Below are 24,780 nucleotides of genomic sequence, written 5' to 3' on the forward strand. Positions count from 1 at the left end.
TCATGATAAAATGTCTTGCACAATAATTTTATTTTCTCTGAAACTGGATCATAGTCGAAAGTTACATCTCTCTCTATGTTCTTAGGGATTTAAGAAAATAGACTCTACATTTTATCTCTCCTGAATCTATTGCGAAATCTAGTTCCTTCTTCATTATTTTATCGTCCAACTTACAAGGCGAGAGGATTTCTTCTCTTATATTCTTACATAGTGACCCGATCCTGCTTTACACTGGAGACATTTATGTAGAGAACTCTATTTTTTTTAAATAGAGATCATAATTTCATTGTGTATTTCATGTTTGTCCATTACAATCAAGATATCTTTTTTCCTGTTTAAAACACTAAACATGTATTTTGATTTAGATTTAAATTACAGATATTTATGCATTTCTTGTTTATCCGTTACTATCAAAAAAAATTTTTATCCTGTTTATAATGCTATGTATTGTGATTTAGACATTTATGTGGCCTGCGTCTTATTTCTTATTGCGTGCAACTATCGATGGATTTTTCTTCCTACATATGAATATAATCCGAATACACAGAGATTATACATTTCGAAGTAACACAGGAGGTTTATCGTTTTAAATGTATATATGCATCCTTTATATGACATCTATGATATTAGATGTCATATCGTCCTTACTATTTATTAATAGCTTTATTACGGCATTGCAAGTTATTTTTCAAAGTCATACTCAATTATAAAAAGATAGTCACGAACATCCATCCATTAATATTCATAATCCTTCGAGTTTATAATATTAGTAGAATATTTATATTCCATTTTTATTCTCTAACTTCACAAGAATGTAGCGTTCCCTAATATTGTCTAAGAACAAAAGTAACGACTTAAAATGACGTCTAATTTGTTGGACACATGATTGCTGGTTACAGTTATAAATTAATAACTGAAATAGGTTTTGCTCGGTAATGAATGGGCAGATGTTTATAAAATATTCACTATGCTATACCTGGGATCCGATCCACGTGGCTCGTGACTATGTACTGATTACGTACTTTTTATGTACGTGTTTTATTCTACAATTATATTTATTTCTTTTTAATATATAGTAGGTATATATAGAAATTGTAAAGTGAAATTTCGTGGACTTTTTTAAACCACATTCGGGCGTTTTCTAACAATGAACCTTGGGTCGTTCCTTGTGATAAAATTTTCACTATAGTTTTACTCATTGTATTTGACAATCGACATAATTATAAAATTTCATTTGAAATTCGTCTAACTTAGTTATCTATGTTTTATAAATAATCATAATATTAATACGTGAAGCAAAAACTTTGTACTTTTTACAAAAATTGCGCGGACGTAGGAATATGAAATTTCGCACACATATAGTTCGTATAGAGAATGAGCGCAAGATACTAATATTAAAAAATACATTAAATCAATAATAAACCATTACACACTACCATGTATTTGACATACACACGCATAGAAGTATAGCTATTATAATTTAAATTATTTATGGTCGAATTTCAAACACTGAACGATCACTAGTAGTAGACTAATAAATAAAACAGTTTGATATAAATGCATATTTTTTACATAAAGTATATATTAAAACAATATAATCAAATTAACAATTCCATTTTATAGACGAAGACCACCTATGTAAACAATAAAATTCATGTAAAACTACTCCAAAATATACAACTAAATAATATATATTTAATGTCATAACGAGCTAGAGCCCAGTGTTTATGACAGGAGTAATTTAAAAAATAAATAAATTATAGAAACAGTCCAGTCCGGTAATTCTTATTTCTCATAATGACTGCTTGCTTCCACCGTGTGTGGGTTATGACCATAATTAATCAATACAATGGCTCTGAACATTCTCTCTTTCATGCAGTCACATACCTACCTATGTGTATACTAGTTACATGTTTGTTTGTTTGTAATATTTTATCGTATAATAGATACTTGCTACCTACATAGTATATAAAATAAAACAAAAATGTTAGATACATATATTACTAATATAATATTACCACAGATAACATAATATTACATACAGATACCCCATCCCATACAAGAAAATGGTTCCTTCCTAACTCGGGCTATTCTTCGGGCTATATATCGCCACCGTAGCCGCTAGATAGATCTGAAGCAGTTCGGATTACTAGTAACAGTAACAAAGCATGAAAATAGATGGCAGTCAATTCAGTCTACATGACATCTGTTTTGCAAAGATATGTATATAATAGATATGTAGGTAACTGTATTGTGTACCTCATTAGGGACGATTCAAGATTCAATGTAAATGTGTAGGTATAATATCGTTAGCCGACACTCTGCAGATATGGCTTATGTGCCAATGTATATACCTATTGTGTTATGGTTTATTTTACATTCCATGCCTATTTTTTTTGATATGTTGTAACGCGTCTGCGCTATACGTATATGATTTTGATACGTTTATTTACGTATCAAAATCAGATTTTTTATTTCAATCGTTATATGTGAGACTGATTTTAGCTACAATTAATTTACTGGTATATACCTCATGTATTCTACGATGTACCCCTCTTTTACCTAATGAGAATTCCGCTATATCTTATATATAAATTTTGTATCACAGTGTTAGTTGCCATATTACGAACATTTTGATGAAATTTGATATGTATACTTCCCAGGTCTGAGGTAGGGTTGTTATCTATTTTTTACCCCTAAGTCATAGTGGCCCCGAAAAAATATTTTTTTGTATTATGGACAATTTTTTTTTAATTTATAATGTTACATTGAAAATACATACACGCCTAAATTTTCACCCGTCTTTCACCAACCCTTATTTTTAATAGCGATATTCTTACAAATATTATAAATGCTAAAGTAACTCAGTCTGTCTGTTTGTCTCGCTTTCACGCCAAAACTACTGAACTGATTTAATTGAAATTTGGTAGACAGATAATGTAGACCCTGAGAAAGGCTACTTTTTAATGCGAAAAAGTATTGAAAGGGGAAATGAAAGGCTATATGAGGATTTCGTAATTTTTAAAGTCAGATCTTGTAAGATTAAGTGAACAGGGTCGGTCTAGGTTTTTCATTATTAGAAATGTGTAACGGGGTAACACGTTATTTAGTGCGCAATTGTGTATATTACAATAAAATTTAACGAGAAAATATTATAATGATATCACTGGGACACTCATTGCCTTACTACTATATCGTCTTAACTTTCTGGAAACACGAGAGGCGCTATCCTATTGGTCGGTCGGCGCGGTTACCGCGCGTAGATGAGTAGATGAAGTACTTAGACGAGTCTCACGGCGCCGCAGCGTAAGTACTTACTATACATACGTAGTATACATATGGGTATTACAAATGTTTTTATTACTAGTAATATTACTCTGTTATCTAAGCAAGTAATGTGTGCTTATTTTGAACTTGATAACATTCTGAATTACTCGTATATCTTTCAATATCTTTAGCGGTATAAACCAGGTTATGTACTACTACTAGTATTGATAGTGAGGGATAAAGTTGATGAACAAAAATAAAACAATATTCGTATTAAAAATATATTCATCTAATATTTTTGGCATTATTTTTAAGTTTCTTCCAAATATAAGGGGTCTGACATGGGGTGTTATGTACCTACATTAAAAAATACTTTTTGAAATGTATGAAAGAAACGTATTGTATGAAATTTTTGAAATGTGTGAAATGTATGCACCTACATTAAAAGATAATTTTTGAAATGTATGAAAGTAATGTATGTACCTACATTAAAATATAATTTTTGAAATGTATGAGATGTATGAAAGAAATGTATGTACCTACATAAAAAGTTCATTTTTGAAATGTATGAAATGTATGAAAGAAATGTATGTACATTAAAATATAATTTTTGAAATGTATGAGATGTATGAAAACAATGTATGTACCTACATAAAAAGTTCATTTTTGAAATGTATGAAATGTATGAAATAAATGTATGTACCTACATTAAAAGATATTTTTGACATGTATGAAATGTATGAAAGAAATGTATGTACCTACATTAAAAGATAATTTTTGACATGTATGAAATGTATGAAAGAAATGTATGTACCTACATAAAAAGTTCATTTTTGAAATGTATGAAATGTATGAAAGAAATGTATGTACCTACATTAAAATATAATTTTTGAAATGTATGAGATGTATGAAAACAATGTATGTACCTACATAAAAAGTTCATTTTTGAAATGTATGAAATGTATGAAATAAATGTATGTACCTACATTAAAAGATAATTTTTGACATGTATGAAATGTATGAAAGAAATGTATGTACATTAAAATATAATTTTTGAAATGTATGAGATGTATGAAAACAATGTATGTACCTACATAAAAAGTTCATTTTTGAAATGTATGAAATGTATGAAATAAATGTATGTACCTACATTAAAAGATATTTTTGACATGTATGAAATGTATGAAAGAAATGTGTGTACCTACATTAAAAGATAATCAAAAAGTTCATTTTTGAAATGTATGAAATGTATGAAAGAAATGTATGTACCTACATTAAAATATAATTTTTGAAATGTATGAGATGTATGAAAACAATGTATGTACCTACATAAAAAGTTCATTTTTGAAATGTATGAAATGTATGAAATAAATGTATGTACCTACATTAAAAGATATTTTTGACATGTATGAAATGTATGAAAGAAATGTATGTACCTACATTAAAAGATAATTTTTGACATGTATGAAATGTATGAAAGAAATGTTTGTACCTACATTAAAATATAATTTTTGAAATGTATGCACCGTACAATAACAATACACGTTAAACATCATACCACAGAGTCATACGCAAGTTAAAAACAAACTGCTATGATATTAATGAGAAAGGAAAATAAACTTTATGGTATTCGAGTTAGGGTCGATTTCTCTCTTTTTTTTAAACTATTTTAATCTTACCAGTTGCCAGTATTCGAAGACAGCTACGATTCGTACTCGATATTTTAAATTATTATGTAATCGATTTTTCAGTACAAATGTAAATAACCAACGACACTAATAATGTACTACTATATTCCGTTCTTTGAAACGGAATACTGCTATACTTAATACAAAATAATGAAAATTTACTGTTCACAACGACTCATTAAAAGCATCATCGAATAATGCGCTGTAATAAAATCCTGTTATCGATTATTAAAAAAATCGATAATACATGTATTTATTTTTAATATGACAACACTTCATACATAAGTATTATTGGAAATAGTATTATTTGCTTGTTCGGCTATTTTTAATTTACTTAAACTTTTTTTATATGTTTAATTTACAATAATAATATATTAAGTGCTTATTATTGGAAAATATAAAAAAGACATTTAATTAGGCCGATACAAATGACAACAATGCCATCTATGAAAGCATTTTGAAAACATTGAGCCCCGTATTAGCACTGATTAAAGTGTAATTAAGTACTGGAAAATAACAAAATGAGTAAATATATGAAAATTACTTTTCTAAACGCATTATTTCATTTTAACATGTATATATATTTTTTTAAAAATGGATTAAACTATTTTGAAAACACAGTTTTGTTTTTTAAAACGTTTGCAAAACTATGAAGAATTCCATCGATACCAATCACGCCATCTATATGCAACTTTTAGCAATAATAATGGCTATTTCCTCATTGAGTGCCACTGATATTACTAACAAACGCAGTAGTTTGTGAGTATGAATGGATTGATGGATGTTTGTTACTCCTTCACGCAAAAACTATTTTTATGAAACTTTACAATAATAAAGTTTATACATCAGAATAATACGTAGGCTATAAATTTCACGCAGGTGAAACCGATCACAGACTTAGTTACGAAATAAATTAGTACAAAGATAGACTTATCTTAAACTTCAAGTCCACACAGATATCATCATTTATATTATTCTTCAAATTCATAAAATCTTTATGATTAGTTTGGTGGTCCCTGGTAAAATTCATCTGGGTGGTATCACCTAACTCAGCTGCAAAGCAGCTAGCATTGTAGGAAGTATTCGACTGAATGGTGAGATAAGGCAGTGAAATTACATGGTATATATTTTAGTCCTCCAAACTTTAGTCATGGTACATAACATCATAGTCCTTCGGAGCGGCATCGCATTAATGGTACAGTGGTTAGATATATAATAACGTGATGTGAATGGTACTATTAATGTATATGCTATGGGATGTTAGCTTGTTTACCATTTCAATTACATAAACTTCCAAATTTCGAACTACCATTATAACAGTTTAAATTAGTTGTTAGTGTTCGGACAAGTTCCTAAGCTGTTTGAAGTGTGTTACGCAGACGATCCTCAACTCGATGCACAAGTACCAGCCGAGGTTTCACCTGGTGAGAGCCAACGACATCCTCAAGCTGCCCTACTCCACGTTCAGAACGTATGTCTTCAAGGAGACGGAATTCATCGCTGTGACTGCGTATCAGAACGAAAAGGTATGTCGCTATCCAATCTCAGTCTTAACTTATATTATAAATGCTTTACTTCTTTATTCATTTGTTATGCTTTTAGATCATGAAATTTACAGATGCATAGCATTTGAATTATATAAAGGAATGTGCTAGTTTTTATCTTGGTTAATCGTGGTTATCTGGACGAAGCCACGGGTAAAAGCGAATAGTAAAATTCATAACCTGTAATGAACAACAATAGAACTAATTACAATAGAACAAAATTTATTATCTTTTAATTTCTTTTAAATATATACGTAAAAGTAGTTATTTTATATCACAATATAAATAGTAATAAGATTAAATGTGTGATGTACCTACATAAAAGATGAAGTAAAAAAAATATAGTAATGAAATCTTTTGTTCTAGATTACACAATTGAAGATTGATAACAATCCTTTCGCAAAAGGCTTCAGAGACACTGGAGCTGGCAAACGGGAGAAAAAGTAAGTATCTAACCTTTGATAATATAATTTTTTTACACAATGACACGCCATATGGCGTCAGCTACTAATAGGTATATTATCCGTCATGATGTGATGAAGTGCTCAATAAATAACGTAAGTGTCTATGATGTCTCTATAAATAACTATCGTATATGTACAATAGACCAGTATTAAATTTACATAGCTTTTACACCTGTTTCCCAAAGTCTACCGCATATGGAATAATGTAAGCGACAAAGTCGAACAAAAATTCATATTACTAGAAACTGGTTGTCAGGTTCGTTAACTTTTGATTATCTTTGTCTACTCAATATGTGTTACATACTTGAAGATTATTATTTGTTGATAGTTTAATATCAAGTTGTTGTAGTCACTTACGTCAGTTTGATCAATATTAACTTCATAATTCTATAGATTTAACCAAACAAATAGAAACACTCACTTAAACGCTAATTTAAACTATGCATCACAACTGCCTCTTTAAAGGAAAAATGTTACTTATTATTAAAATGTTGTATAACAAATCTATTTGTCTCTAATCATAAATTAAATTATCTGACTGATTGATTAACTAATCGGTCATGGCAAAACTGCTGAGTTATGTTACGAATTGATTTTACAAAAAACCTACAATTTTGTAGATGCAAAACTACGTGAAACGACTAGCTCTTGTAAATATACGAGGCATTGTCATATAATTAATTGTAATCAACACGACTAGTGTAACTTTGATCATAAAAAAACAAAACAGTATTATCGTACGCAATTACGTTAATTTTAATTTCACAACAATATTACGTGTAGATACTGAGGAGCGTTGTAGGTGGTATCCATAATCTAAAGGCGAGCGAAAGATTAACGACTGTAAAAAACTGCCGACTATTTAACTAAAGTTAAAAGCTAACTAAATTAGCGTCCTATCTGTGAATCTTCAAATTAATTAGGCCACGAAGCGCAGACATTTCCGAACGTAGCGCTGCCAACACGCCCGGCGCCGTTCGAAATTCAAATTAAACCAATCCGGCGCCTCCTTATTCGTGTTCGGAGTTTAAACATGGCGAATAACGGCTCAAAATGGTGGAGTCATTCGACTTGGCGCTTTTTTCCAGCGTCTTTAGCGTGCAAGGGAGAAAATTGGATTTCCGCGATAAAATCAGCTTTAGTTTTTTTTTCTTCGCCGCATAATTTGCTAGCGCCCGCCGCGTAGGGATAGGTCGCCGTTCTGTTAACTTATTTGAAATTCGAAGGAGAACTCAATTAGTGGGTAAGCAGTAGATCTGTCGAGGAAGGCGCTTATTTAATACACGTAAAATTGAGAGGTGTTGTATTCTCTACAATTTGGTCGTAAATTCTTAAATTGTATTAGGTAATAAATAATAATATAAAATTCAAATGTCTATGGGAATTAAAAGCACAACGAATACCCAACCCTTTTACGGATATGGTCCGTGTTCTTGTGTTACGCTTAACCCAAACGGAGTTTTTATTTGCATTTTATTAAACATAGGTGAGTTTTCTAACACTCGGAAAACTCCCTCCGGCCGGCGTAACATATAAGCACATCCGAAAGCGGAAAGAATATTTAATTCCGTTAAACAACATTTCGCGCCGGATGGGCTCGTGGTGTGTTTCCGAACAGAGCCGGACGCTGGACTGGACTCATCTTTACAAAATGGCCGACGGAGGAAGTACGGGAAACGTGAGCGTTTTGATAAACGCCATAAATGGGGAAAACAAGAATACAGCAATAGGGGTGTCAACAGATTGGCAAAGAATTAACGTAATTAAATTTAAAGGACTTGTATCTATAACTATATCGTCCATAATGGAAATTATATTTTTTTTATTCTTCAATCCTACCCAGCTCAATATTAATAAAATTAATACGGAAGTAGGTAGTATCTAAATGCTTTAAAATAAAATAAAAATCATCAGAAACCATTTCAAAATAATGAAAACATTACGTAAAATACAACATAATATAGTTAAAATAGTTTTCATTTCTTTGCATTTATTGAGACAGTTCATAACTCTCAATGATGGCAATCGTATGAACATGTTAAATATATATAAACTGAGCTTCAGCTAAGAAAGGATTTTTCATTTATCATTTTGACAACATTAGGTAGGATATTTTGTTTGTCCAAAATAATAGGTGTTCATATCCACGCGACAACCCTGTAACACGTCGGGCATACCATCATTTTCCCCGTTGGTATTGTCTGTTACCGCATGCCTTCCGCCACAGCACCACAGGTACTGCTTTGATCCCGTTCAGTTCGCCGTTGCCGCACCCTTTGTTACCACAATGTAGCTCTAATTAAGACGACTAATTGAACTACGTGGTCAAACGAAGAATTACTCCATATTGAATCTGAAGTTATCCATTAATAATAATAATAATTGACACAGTGCCGTCTAGTTCCAAACTAAACAGAGTTTGTGGTATTGGTACTGTTCATAAGTATAGTTTAGAGACTAGCCCCCGGAGGTAACCTATGAGTGAGATATTTAGGTACTAAAGTTGAGCAAAAACTTATTTAGTTAGGGTACTAAACAATTTATAGAATATTGAAGATCAGTATTTTCTCCTTGAATGCTTCTCCACACTAAGCTATGAGCCACTTTGTATAGCCATAGCACATACATGCAGGCTTACCCATATTCAATCGTATTGATCTTAATATTATGTAATTTATTGTGCTCGTGATCGAAACTTTGTGTTTGTTGAAAATACAAATAAAATTCTTATCTATCTACATTTTTATTTTGTAACGCAATATGATAATATATAATATGACGAACGAACGAACGAACAATAGACGAACAGCCAGACCAATACAAACAGAGTAATCATGAATGTTTATTGGGCAGTGGAGATCGAATACGCGACTACCGGAAGTAAGATGGATGTTAAACCACTAGACTACCAAAGTCCAAACGCATTATTTAAATATGTATATGTAATACAAATTTGAAAATTCGATATGTAGAAAATACTACGATGTAGACTGATTATTTTACTATGTATAAATATATTTTTTTTATTGTTATTGATTGCAACTGTTGTCGTATACATGATCAACTAATGTCGTAATCGTCTTATCATCTTGTAAGTAATCGATAAATTTAGTGAGAAACGTGCATTGAGATTGTTTCAAGAGATGGGTTGCTAATGTAGCGTAATTAATCTTAAACGGAAGCGTATAAACCATTATATTATATGTAAAGAGTTTTTTATACAAATGTAGGTGAATTTAATGATATTATTTATGTGATTGCGAGTTTATTAGTAACTCTTTAGCAATTATCTTTTATAGTACTGAATTAGCAAACAAGCTGACATCCACCTAGTGGTAAATGTCATTTATCGCCTACATGAAGAGTGATAGTTTTCACCAGTTACGTCTATACTCTGTAATTTCATTGTCATATCTCATTTTCAAACAAAACACAGTTAGTACGTCTCATGTGTTGCTATTCCAGGGGAATAAGATCTTACATCTGCGTATCTTGTATTTTCACTGCTACATCTCTCCCTGTAATCGAAACAAACTTACAAAGATGCCGCTTTAGAGCTCAAATTGGTGAGGCAGAGGAACCCAAACGAATGACGTTGTATAATATGTACCTCTCATAAATCATGATGATGTTAGTACAAAAAGGAGTCACAATTACTTACATTACAGCATACATATAGCCTTCAGGGTGATGTAAGACGTACGCTATTTATTATCCCGTTTCATCGTGCTCTTGTTAACAAATTCGCGGGTCAATGGTAGCAACTATATAGAAATGTATAAAACCACTACGATATTCAGATGGAGAGCGAGATATCGAATTTATAAGTGTTCCTCATTTGACTACGGAATCTATAAAAATGGCAAACTAAGCGTGTATCATAAATTTTCCTTGGCAAAAAGACAAGAATCACAACACCTTATTAATATACATCCCTTGTCTCGCCGCAGAATAGCGTCGATAAAAAGCTTCCTTGCTTCCTTGGGGTTACCAACTAACCGCGTTGGGGGTAAAAATTTGGCAAAATTACAAGGCGGGCCACCCCTGTACCGACAGTTTACATTGTAACGCGAACACCCTAATGTGGACAGTTTAAATTAGGGTTGACAAAATTCTTAACAAAAATATGTCTTTACGACACCAAATATCTTATAAGGTAACTGGAAGTTACCTGCGACTTGCCTGCTTTTTGACCGCCCTCGTTGATTCCATCTTCATTTCAAATTTAATTGAGATCCGGTCAGCCAGTAGTCGCGTAAATGTTACGAACAGACAGTTAAACACACTTTAGCATTTGTAAGGATAACAAACATTATAAATGCGAAAGTGTGTTAATACATTTGTATTAAAAATAAAATGTTCTGATTATTAGCAGAAAAAGTTAATTGCTTTAAAATTGGAGTAATATAAATCTGTAAAAACCATGTTTAAATCGGTTCAGTTTTGTTTGAGTTTACATATTACAAACAAACAAACAAACATTAACAAAATAAATCTGTCTTCATTTATAACCGTAGTACCTATATATAATTTTTATTACGTGTACCATTTGTTTTTAAACGGATAGGCCGATTTAGATAATATTTTGTGTGTAGGATTTCTGAATGGTTTCAATCAGAATTGGATCCTGTAGGAGGCGCTTTTTTTTCGGTCAAGACGATTGCTGTGTTCGCTAGTATAAATATAACTTTAAACGCTACAGTTGATTAAATTAAAAACTACAACCGATTTCATATTACTGTGCCTTGTGTGTGTATGTCTTTAACGTAAATAAAAAAATTGTATATTTATCTATCCAGAAAATTACTAGTTTATGCCCTACATAAATCACCAATTTTATATTGCGCTTTTAAATACATGTTACAAATTTTGTTTGCAAAGGAGGACTTATCTACTCTTCCAGTCAACCCAAAAAACACATATTATATTACATTGTAGTTATATTACATTGTATTAAACATTTTCAAATTTTTTCTCGTCTAAGTTTGTAATTACATGCATTTAAAAATTTTGTAGGTAGCACTTTGTAGGTGATAACCCTAAATTATAAGGGTGGTGCAAATTAAATTCTATCAGTCGGCGATGAGACGAGTTAATAAAATGAATTTAGTGGCGGACCCCAATCAGTACCCTTACGCAATAGGATGAAGATACACGTTTAGGGTTTCGTAAAACAATGCGGATGTTAAACAGTTGTTTGTTTTATAGGGTGAGAAGGCAAATAATTGCTCTGGCATTTTGTTTCTCTTAGGGTGACCGGTTTAAAACATTTTCAATGAATTTTTTGGATCATATTAAAGAGTGAGAAAGCGGATTTTGTTGTGAGGAAAGTTAACTCTAGATCATCGAAAACGATTTGAATAAATCTTTCACTGTTTAGTTAGAACATTATTCTAGCGATATAGAACTCACAAAATTATGAGCACACGGTCGAAATCGGGGGAAGAGCTCTAATTTAATATTCGTTATTGAATTAGATTTAAATTCAACTATTTTATACTATTATATATACTAATATAGACATATACCTACTACTTTAGGAAATTATCTTTTTGAACAAGGATGTGCATGGCCTCAAACTCTGAAAATATACCATATAGTTAGAAGTTATAGACTTATCTCTCCTCTATGCATTAACAACTCTCCCTTTACATCCATCCACGTTCATATTGAGTATTTTCTTTAACTTGGTACTCGGTCCTCCACATGACCATACCAAGACAATCTGTTACCTCGCAACTTGTCTATTTCTTGCACATTATTAATTTTACACAATCGCAAGTAAAAAAACTTAAACATGGTAAGATGTTAACTATAGTAATAGAAAAATAGATATTTAAACCCTAAACTTCGAAAGGGCAAAAAGGCATCGCGGCAGCGGTGCATGGGTCAAATTTCGGTGCTATCATTAGAAGATGATTAACCTTTCAACGGCGGCGGGGGCCGCGGCGACCCATTACTGAAATGTCAACCATTTGACACCCCACACAATTGATTCGCCCGCTAAAGTGCAAACTATGTCATTTAAGAGTCACGCGAGTTCGTTTCTACATTTAGATTTTTGTATTTCATAAAAATAAAACAACATTTAATGATCTTCAATTCGCGTGATGATAGTAGCTATTAATGTTTAATTCTATTTGCAACTTTGCAGTATAACTGCATAGTCTGTGCTAAGGTAAAATTTGCAATAAAAATGGTAATTATCATGCAAGGATATACTTACTCGTAATTACATGGATTTCTTACAATGTAAGCAAATTGTTGTAATTAGTTGTTATATGAAACCAAATGTTAACTGGCTGATGTGTTGTGACTCATCCAAACTAATATTACAAAAGCAAAATGTGTTATTCTTTGGTTGTCATAATTTAAACAGCTAAACAGATCTTAATGAAATTAAACATGAACATAAATCACTGGGAAGGATATAGTCTATCTTTTAACCCAAAAAAATATCTTATAGGGGTGAAAATATGGAATCAAAGTTTATTACAGATGATATCGCGGTAAACAATTAGTTCTGGATAATTTCTGTGTCCTATTTAGAAATATATCAATGATCATACGGTGTTCAAAACGGCTTAAGATTTATATTGATGTAAGAAGATAATTTATGTCATAACATGTCCACGTTTCATGTATTGTATAACGTATTTAGTCAGAACCATTCAACAGAATTGTGAGATAGCTGACTGCTGTAACTTAGACACAACGTTCAGCCTCTACCGCATGGGCTGTAAAACTTAGAGTAGTGGTAGACTACATAATATTATCTATAAGTTAATTCAGAAAATCCATTCTTAGTAATTTCCTATATAATACAGGTAGTATTATGTAGGAATTTACTAAGAATGGATTTTCTGTAATTCTCACGGGGATAAAAGATAACAGATTCGCACGGGCGAAAATGCACTGCGACTAACAGTTAGTCGCCACTGATGCATATCTGATTTGGTATTCACACGCAGCAAATGACATAACTGTTCCTCTGAAAATAAACAGAATATGTCTTTCATATTTAAATAGTTTTAAATGATATTTTTGCCCTATTTCATTTCCTAAAATGGGATACATATCTATAATACATTTTTTATGAATGACATACTTCCTATTTATGACTAACGTATACCGTTAGTCATAAATAGGAAGTATGTCACCCTGGCGAGGAACCATTGAAGAATGATAGGATGACGATGAATTAAGCCATCAAGGCGAATAGAAAGAATTCATAGAGATAACTTACAGGAAGAATCGCGAGGTTGACCCGATTGACATATTGCTATCAATGGGGTTATACACAATTATTCATAAAATCCCTATTACTAACAGTCCCTCCCTCACACAGCAATTATGATTTTTCCAGAATATTTCTTTATTTAAGTATGAAACATGTCTGCCCAAGAAATGCGTCCTATAGATTTGCTATTGCCACTATGATAACACGAGTAGTTTGTCGGTGTACCGCAGGCAGGCGTTGCTGACGGCGCGTTCGGACCCTCGGGATGATGATGACGAACGACCTCTGGACGTGGGCGGACCTTCCAGCCCGCCTCCGCCAACTTCGTCCACGCAACATACCAGTAGCTGTAAGTACCCTATATAGCATTCTAGAACATTTTAGACTATATTAAATTACTAGTAAGTGCCGTTTACTACGTAAAATTATTGTATTTTGAGTAAAAGTTTTATTCAACGTGATACGTGATATTTCTTTCTTCTATTAGTCACAGTAAAGACTTGCCTATAAATTTTTGGGCTATTTCTAGCCTAAAAGAGCAATGATTTGAGCTGACGTCTTATTGAATTTTATATGTAATACAAGAAGTACATTTTATAAGTTTCTCCTCAGGTTAGATAGAGTTTTCTACTCAAGCTACTATTTACTATTCCTTGTAAACTATTTCTAAATATTTTAGGATCATAAGTCCATTAGATAAATATCGTTTAAACGCCTATCACCAGCTCAATATATAATTAATATACCGTTTAAATATTATTCCATGACAAAATGATATTGTTACAGCATGGTTTAGTTCAAGTGGTGGTGGCGGCGCAGACTCCGGTCCTGAAGAAGGCATCGAAGCGGGCTCCGACTCGTCGTGCTCAGGTGGCGCCCGAGCCTCCTCCCCTCCCGCGGGCCCATCCCGCCCGTCCCCCGCACCTGACGTGTCGCTCGGACCTCCGGTACAGCCGCCGTTACTCCCGTACCTCTATCCACCGTCGCTGTACCCGCCGCCGTTCTTCCCCCCGCACCAGATGCCGCCAGGTTTGCTGTTCAATCTGCATCCTTTACTGCAGCAGTACTCGCTACCGCCGCCCCCCGCGCCCCCAGCCCCTGCACCGGCGCCGTCGCTCACTAAAGCGCACAGGTTCGCCCCGTATGCTTTGCCAGGGCTGGGCTCAGCATTCGAGCAGGTGGCGCCACGCGCGCGAAGTCTAAGCTCGTCACCAGCGCGGCCCCGAGCGGGTTCACCGCCCACACGAGCTGCCTCCGCAGACCCCCCGCCCGATGCGCCAACCTCTACCACGTCCTCGACCCCGCCAGCATCTGACCTCAAAAGCATCGAGCGAATGGTCAACGGGCTCGACGTCGAAACCCAGGACTGACTCGTGACGTAGCCTTGTACATAGCGTGTATTTATATCGTAGCCTCCCGCTTCAAACCAAAAAGTCATCGGGGAATCGCGGAAGCGACGGGGCATTGTTTTGTATCGTTCCTATTTTGTTTTCCTTTCGAGTTCTATTCGGGTCGATATTCGTATACTGTTTGTAAATAGTTAAGCTTTATGATAGGTACAGTCAGGCGCGACAGAGGTGTCACACGGTGGCAGTTTGCTCGCAGGCTCATTTAGTCACTCACAGCACTCATTGGGTGTTTATACGCAGAGGATTACATGTTCAGAGTGAAATCTTTTCAGTTAGACTTCATTATATAATGTTGTTACCGTCATATAGAGTATAGGATAACAATGAACAATACTGTCGATATGACTCTTTTTATTTATGGAGTGGTAAAATTTTATTTCATAATTGTAAATCATTATTTGTTTGACTAATACCACTTTTTACATTCAAAATAAAAGCTTACACTCTGTAATGTATGTAGTCCTCAGTGATTTAACTATTAGACGAACATTTACGATAACCATACATATAGACACTCTCTTTCTACATATAGAAAATTCTCTTTGTTTTGCCAGCATCTATAGGAAAGATAAGTAAGTGTTCAACGTATTCATATTAAGATATACACAAAGTAGTATAGCTGATTTCAAATTAAAAAATATATATTAGGTTCAATCATGATAGTAGTAGCATGATCGAACCTAATATATAACTCGTTTTCTTATTCCACAACTATTTACGTAATCTAATATCTACTTCCTCTCCGAAGTTAAATTTGTTTGTACGTCCCTAAGTGTTTATATTATAGTTATCGTAAAATCGCAACAGTTAGTAGCAAGATTCCTAAACATACTTGGCCTTTACAATGTAATCAAAACCAAATTTCAATATTAATTTAAAATTTATATTATATAATTGGCCAACAAAACCTATATTTTTATTTGTTCAAAATTTGTTACTAGTAAGTTGATTGTTGATAGTTTAAAATTATAATAATAAGCATCACAGAAAATATTAAATGCTTCAAATATTTGAACTATTGTAAATTGTAAAATATTAACCTACTTACTGAATTTTTAATACTAAAGAGTATTATTACATACGGGAACTATTTTATGAAAAGAAATGGAAAGATTTTAAGTATACATATTTGTAGAAACATGACCTAGTTGTCACTAGTAAGAAATTTTAATAAATTGTTTGAGATTAGAGGCGTCCTATATATACTTAAGAGATACGTATTCACCAAGAGCATTCTCGTATATCTTCACCACACTAAAATATGATTACTAAACATTTGAATTTACAGGACTTCAAATTTTAAGTTTAATATGTTAGTAATGCAATAGAATTTTTGTTTATGCTCCCGGTCAATACGCATCATTATCTAAATAAGAAACGCCCAATATCATGGCAAAGGTTAGAAATATGCTGCTTACTACTATATATTTATCAAAGTAAGTTCCAAGTCAGGGTCTTGCTACTTAAGTTTTGCGTGAGATCCTACATCGAATAAATACCTATCCACGTGTAGTATCAAACACAGTAGATACTCATAGATACTCCACTGCAATAGTAACTAATAAATAGTGTAACTCCATCATCTCTCAACAAATATGTTTTAGATCTGATTTCTTAGTAAGAAATAATTTTCAAAGTATCGTTACTTACTTCCTTTATTAATTTTATATTATATATTCATTTATATAATAATACCTACCTAATGATTACCTCCACTGTTGATTTATGACATTGTTTTATTGTACAATAAAATATTGAATAATATTGTTCAAAATAAGATAGCCAAGCATAAACATGCTAAACCATTTCAGAAAAATAAAACGCTACCCGTGATTTTATTTTCAAATAATATAATAGAAATACTTAGCTACCAAAACTGAAATGATATTAGAAAATGTTATTTTTATATTTTATATTGTTTTCATTTAATTTAGTTAAGTAAAAGGAAAGGCCAAGTAAATGGCAAGCAATTCTTTCAGCAATATAGCAATTTTCAGGGTATAGAAAAAAAAGAAAAAGTATAAGAGTTTATGATAATATATCAATTTTATTCGTTATACATAATGTTTCATGACTAAAGATAAATATTTTATATTTTTAAAATAAAATAATAATCACCAGCCAGTAACTATTTCCTACCTTCATATATTACCAGTACCTATTTTCCATACCTCTATTCCTGTCGTTTTTTTCATAGATTACCTTATGACTTAATACTATATAATTTAATGGATACATTATCGTATGTTTTTTATTAAATCAATGATAAAAGTATATATCTATTTCGAATTATTCGTTGAAAGATGTTGGAATCGTTTCCTTTGCCTCTTATATAACTTTAAAGTAATTATATAATATTGCTTTATTTTGTAAATACAATTGTAAGGTATATTTACGTGTTTACTAATAGACATATTTTGAAAATATGTTTTGTCAATTGTGCTGTGAAGATGTCATTCGTTCAATTGTTGTTGTCAAATGCTAACATGTACGTGAGAGTTTAAATACAAAATATAAAATACAATAAATATATCAATTCTTTAAAAAAAATATATAAAAATTCAGTAAAATTATTCAAATAAATTGAAAACAACAATTGCGCGGACGTAAAATGAAACGATTGATAAAAAATCTAACTGTAAGTTAAAATTTGTAATATATAGTTGATAAATTGTAGTTAAAATACAAAATATATTAATTATAAATGAATATAATTTTCCATGGAATTCATTAAATTTAAGCGCATTACATGTTTAATTCAGAATTCAATGGCCGTATACATACGTATGATATACGTAAGTCAGTTGTGACGTTTCCGTTTGTAACTTATTTTTTTAAATATATTAACAACAGTGATTTGATTGTCTTAAGATGATGTTCATGTAGAAATTTTCTACAGAAGAAACACTGCTTTGTGTAACAGACAAGAGACTGTAAAGTGCAACACCTGTAATTGAGATTTATTCATTAAAATATATAGATAAATCTATTGAAAAAATTAATTGTTGTTTCTATTTAATTATAAGTGTATAATCTTTACATTCGTTCATATAATAAACCATTAAAATAATTAAAGTAAGATTGCCAACAACTGATATTTTTCAATACAACATAGTTCCCGCCTCTTGGTAAGTATATACCTTGGCCTGCAGACGTCTACACCAACAGTTACATCGTAGGTATGTTGCAGATACTTCTTGTAATATTAAGATAAATTTCCTACGATATGTGGTATATTAGGGGAAAGAAAATGCAGCAATAGTACTTTCTTTAATGTATTTTTTTGTAATTAGAATGCCAAACATGTTGACGGCTCACCTGATGACTACATGAACAGCACCACGAAAATATAAAGAGACATAACACCCGTGACCTCACTGTATCTCACCCATCAACAGAAGCACATTTTACAATCTTGTTTCTCTTAATATATTTTTTATGTACTAAAATATTTCGGTGAGCGAACTTCTCTACAGCACGATAGGGTTTTGACCTAGTGTAGATAGCCGCTAATCACATGTCTAGATTTGTGATTTTAATATATTTGTTTGTTTCGAAGCAGTTACCACAAACAAAAGACAAGTATTTCTGCATAGACATTTCCAAACGCCTCTTTAGTATAGTGTGCCAGAGGATAAAATACGTATTAATTTCATTGTACCATATATTAAATTCCCTAACACAGTGATTAATTGTACAGGTAGTCCCTATTTGTTTTTGGACTAACATATTGATAATCTCACACCCGCGAGTGTTTCGTAACAAAATCTAAAACCCGATGTATTAAAGTGTATTGGTGTGTTTTAGAATGTGTTTTTAGGTACTTCTTGGACGTGTTACGTGTTTGTGAGCTATAGAAAAGTAACGAACATTGAATCAAAAGTAAAGTACTTGTCTTTAAACTTACTACTACTATTTTCCGTATTTTAAATTAGTAACTTTTACATTTTTAATAAAGAAAAAAGAAATGTTAGCTTATAATTTAAAGCAATTCTGAATGACCAACTACACAAAGTGTACAACGTAATCATAGACTCGTCCCATCAAACGAACTAAGCGAGCTCCGCTGACACGACCCGGATATTACCTTCCCTGCAAACCTATTTACCCACGACTTATACTGTTAACCTGCAACATTTTATAACAGTTAGTCTCATAATTTTAATTAAAAAAATCCCTCTTATCCCCGATCACGATTTTTATCAAAAAATATAAAGAATTCCATAGAGTTGCAAAAACTCCATTGTGTGCGTTTAATGAGATAAATTAAATTAAATTATAGTGGCAACGGACAGGCGAAAAATTTTGCAACTAACGTGAAAAACAAAAGAGCAAAATGGGGTCGTAAAGTTTCTCTGTGTTCTAAGTTAACGAGATTCATAATCTGGTATACAATAATTGGAGACGCTCCCAACACTAAAGCTGAGTACACATAGATTTAATCGCCGCGCGGGCTCGCTAGGTGTCACGTACGTAATTGCTGCGTTCGCTATCTGATCGCGTCGTCGCGTTATTCGCCCACTTAGTGGATTTGTATGCTAAACTAGTTTTTGTGATGACTGGGCGAGCGATAACTTGAATGAGGTGCAACGCAAAACACACTACAGATGTACTTACGATAAGCGAAAAGTAAGGACCACTGTCACAAACGTCATGGTGTTAGGTTGATAAACGAGCCAGATTGTGGCACGATCTAGAGATATCCATTCATGTTTCAAGGCATAATGTACCCACCTAAAAAATAACGTGACTGTTATTTAAGCTGTAATAAGCAGATACGAGTATCGTCTTAATAACCAACTGTGTACAAGAATTTGTTAGTTTGTTTACTTTGATCAGTAGACCGTACTAATCTCAGGAGTTACTGATACGAATAAACAAAAAATAGTATCTAATGGATCGCTCATTTATAGAAGACATCTTATTAAAAATGGTGCTAGACGGGGAAAATGTGTCGCAAAGGAAGTTGCACGGGTTAATGTAATGCTAAAATGGCTACTTAACCTTAGCAATAATAGTATAGGCGGACATCAGTAAAATATGAAAAGTAGAAAATGAAATTATATCAGTTAATTCAGGAAATTTTCTCTGAGCTAATAACCACAGCGGTATCCGAGGGGGAAAGCATGGAGACTATGTGCCCTGCATGACTAATAAAAAGGCCAATAGATCTCACTACTAACAACGCAATTGCGTCTGTCCGTTTCACTGCCTACGTTTTCATTTAGAAGATTTGACCCAGAAGTTTTATCTCATAGATTATGTCTGTAGAACCGTGTGAACCAGCTCCAGCGGGTCACTAGATAAATAAAATAAAAATTAACAAGATTGTACGCAGTAAAGTATACATACCTACTTTACATCGACAAACATATCAATTCAATGCGTTTTCGTCATATTAATTAAAAATTATATCACATGGCTACCATTATTTTGCTTACTGTTTGTACATTTATTTTTATGTGATGTCATATTGTTTTAGTTACGCTTAAACTATTCTCTGTTTATAATGTCCAACGCGTGGCGATTCTCTAGATAGATACTTTATCGGCCCCACGTCGAGGCGCGAGAGACGAAAACGTGAGTGTACACTGGGGTTAACTTAATAGTAAATGACGGAACAAGCTACTCGCTAGTACTTTATGTATGATTTTGAAGCTTTAGGCAAATTTTATCTGTTACGTCTAGATTTCGGAACTACATACAAAAAAATGTGCGTGTGAGTCAAATTCTAATTTGTGTAAATAAAATAAGTAGGTACCAGACAGTAGTTTGGGTTGAACACCAGGTCACTTTTCAGGATCGCCGCGGACAACGTAAAGATCGCCACAATGATCGCCAACCTCCGATAGGTGATGGCACTTAAAGAAGAAGAAGGTACCACACACTTGTATAAAGTCACGTGGGTACCCTTGGCAAGTCTATTTTAGCCGACAAATAGCTGGTTTTGTAAACTGTTTCGAAGTGTGAGATATGACAGATGCTTTGTTACATTATATTTGACGGCCTCAGTGGTCTAGCGGTTTAGCACACCGCCTTACTTCCGATGGTCGCGGGTTCCGTTCCTCGTACGGTACAAATATTTGTATTCATGAGTATGAATATATAATATGTACAGGTAGTGGAAGATGGGGGAATTGCGGACGCATAAGCGGAGTTACAAATAAAATCCATACTATTAATAATAATCAGTATGTCTTCACTAATTATTAAACTATAGTCATTTATCTATAAAATCAACATTAATTATTTTAAGAAATCAATCAACATTTATTGAATTTAACCCGCGTCTGTATATCCCCCATCTTGCCCTATATATTTACGAAAAACGACATACCTATGCATTTATATCAGTTATCTAGTATCTACCCATAACACCAGTTTCAGGTAGCTTATTTTGGATCTAGATGGCGCTGTGTGAGTTGTCCTAAGATTATTATTATATTTACCCAGACGACTTTGTACAAAATCTAACTTTTGAATTGAAAATAATTTTTGGTGTTGAGTAGGTACCTACTCTTCAGAAGGTTGTCCCCATCCTGTAGAATAATAGATATAATAATAGTGTTTTTACCTTCTAAACATAAACGATAATATGTTTTTCACTCATTTTATACAAGATTGTGATCCTTTGAAATTTTAATGGGTAATTTTTACCTGACAGCTTCTGGAAAAGATCGCACTCAGTGGCTTGCTTTGGAAATGATTAATTAGTTAATCATGTTTCGGAAGAAGTTAATCAAAATTTCAAATAAGTTTAGTCATTATTTAGTACCTACTATTAGTAAGCCACTCAGTATTACCACTTCTATAATACTAAAATGCTAATAATAAAACTATTATAAGTAGCCTAAAAGTCCCCTTATGAAATTGCATATACCTATGCCTACCTCTTGTTTCCCATTACATAAAAAAATTGCTCCGTTTTTTTATGTAGTGGGAATGGCAAACAAGATAACGATCACCAGTTAGTAAGTAAAACAGTCTCCTATATACCCGCTAAATGAGAATAGTACCACGGGGGTACCGTGGTACCACTTTCCGGAGAATCCGATACCTTTTTACCTTCTAATTCAATAGGTAGGTACATCTCATACCAGAAAAACCTTACAAACAAAACTGCGGTTATTTAATAGCAGACGCTTGTTGATTATTTACTAACTAGATCTGACAGTAAAAAATATACTTATTTATTTGGTCCAATTAAAATACAACAAAACTAAACATAACAGAAAGAAGACCGAAAATAAAGGAATCTTAAAATTCAATTGTACATTTCAAAGTCGGCGTGAAATAAAATTTGTGGAATCTGGATTCCGTGTGAATAAAAATAAAATCAATGTGACACCGATAGATGTAGCCCATTATAATTAAATGTGGCTAAATCGATTGTTTTGTCCCTTTCCAGCGTATCCGAGGAATATATTTTTGTCGCTTTCAAGTCTGATCGACTGTCATTGCAAATAACAAAGGACTATAAAAAAAATACCTCAATCCCAGCCAATAATTGCAATCTGTAACGAACTAATTTCTATATTTTATATACCTAATTAGGCATCTTCGTGTCTAATATTTATAGTGACCGTATCAATATTAGAACTCTTTATTTTTTTTAATTATTACAAAGACCTCTAATACCGTATCCTAACTATTCACAAATCACGAAGAAGAGGGCTACGTCGGCGTCGCGTTAGTCTTTATATTGACTACTAGAATTAATTGTCCTGTCTCCTACAATATATTTGGTTCGAGCTATGCCTATTATTACCTAACGGTTTTCTGCCTAATCTACTATATTCATTGGTATCTACATTATACCTACTTTTTATTATTATTATTATTATCGTCGACTGACTGCCAAGAAGATTATATTTAATGGATGTGTCTATTTGTCAGTAATACAATGTATGTACCTACTGTAAGAAATTCGCTTTTATTTCATTATGACGACCCCGAGAACACATATTTTTCAATGGTCACGAGTTTAATTCCGTACAATACAAACATTTGTATTCATGTTTGTTTTCTGTTTGGGTTGACTAAAATGTAAATAATATTTAAGTGTATCAACTGTTTAGTATTTTCAGTAAAAGATCCACTTAGTTTAGTACTAAATAGCATTATATTCATTGTCCTGGAGATTTTTGTATATCAATTTACAATGTTAAAAACTCATAATAAAATTCTTAAAGTATATCATTAGGTATCCGTAGGTACTTACGCACCTCATATGTTCAATGTCAATTTGTTTTACCAACAAAAAGTGACGTTCATTCGAGAGTTTTCGCCGCAACGGATTCCGCGAAAGTATATGGCAAAAACACATCAAGTTTTAAGCATTTAGACTTTTTGAGTCCAAAGTATGTTGTTTATGGACATTTCACAGTTTCGGTGTCAGGTTTTTATCATTTACGAGATATTTATTAAGGAAGCCCTTCTGACTGACGTACGACGACGTAGCTTGTCGCTCTGAGTTGCAGGGGTTTCTTGCGGCCCATGTCTCTAATGACTCGTGAAATTAACTTTTAGACGATGTTATCCCAGTAGGTTATGTATACTTATACATATACAATATCTAACTTTAGTACTAATTAATATAATCAATAACTAATGAAATAGCTACTAGTATGAACTGCTCACATGGAGTAACTATTAAATATATAAAACATTTATCCACGATTTCGTCTACTTTTTTGTGATAAACTATAGCCATATTGTCCGTTTTCGTGATACAACCTATTTTCACTTCAAATGTCACTATGAATCGTTCAGCCGTTTAGATGTGAAATGACTGATAGCCAAAGAGAGTACTTATGCTTACGAATTTATGATAAAAAAACTATAGCATGATTTTGTATAATGTGTTCTTATATGTTATAGTTTCTTTTATTACTATAAGGTCAAATAAGCATGTAACTCACTTGATGACACACTAAAGAAATTACAGATATGTTACCAGCCTTTTTCGAAAGCTCTTGAAGGTTTTACTTTCGTATATCAGTACTTCTGCTCGAAGTTAACAGTATAGGTCCACAGTGTAGGCAAAAATTTGTATGAAAAAATGGTTAAATAATAAGCTGGTTGGTTAGTTAGGACTTTCTAAAAAGTCTTCTGTCTGTAGATACGTACTTCTGTCTCACTTATTGCTAACGCAAAGCAGCTTGCTTT

At 32.7% G+C, this 24,780-nt stretch overlaps 1 protein-coding gene across 8 annotated transcripts in view; it reads left to right on the forward strand.

Moving 5' to 3' along the window:
* Nucleotides 1–18,614, forward strand: part of LOC131846126 (T-box transcription factor TBX3-like) — a 106,125-nt gene extending 87,511 nt beyond the window's left edge. For 3 of the 8 annotated variants that reach the window (XM_059195359.1, XM_059195355.1, XM_059195384.1), the window contains 4 exons: nt 6,323–6,481; nt 6,866–6,942; nt 14,416–14,552; nt 14,990–18,614. In XM_059195359.1, coding sequence (XP_059051342.1) covers nt 6,323–6,481; nt 6,866–6,942; nt 14,416–14,552; nt 14,990–15,573 — 957 coding nt within the window. In that variant the 3' untranslated portion in view covers nt 15,574–18,614. The remainder of the gene's footprint in view (nt 1–6,322; nt 6,482–6,865; nt 6,943–14,415; nt 14,553–14,989) is intronic. The other 5 variants (XM_059195367.1, XM_059195392.1, XM_059195399.1 and 2 more) reach the window with 3 other exon arrangements.
* The last annotated feature ends 6,166 nt before the right edge of the window (nt 18,615–24,780 follow it).

This window comes from Achroia grisella, unplaced genomic scaffold, assembly GCF_030625045.1.
Source record: "Achroia grisella isolate CSIRO2021 unplaced genomic scaffold, CSIRO_AGI_Agris_v1 utg109, whole genome shotgun sequence".
Taxonomy (NCBI): Eukaryota; Metazoa; Arthropoda; class Insecta; order Lepidoptera; family Pyralidae; genus Achroia; species Achroia grisella.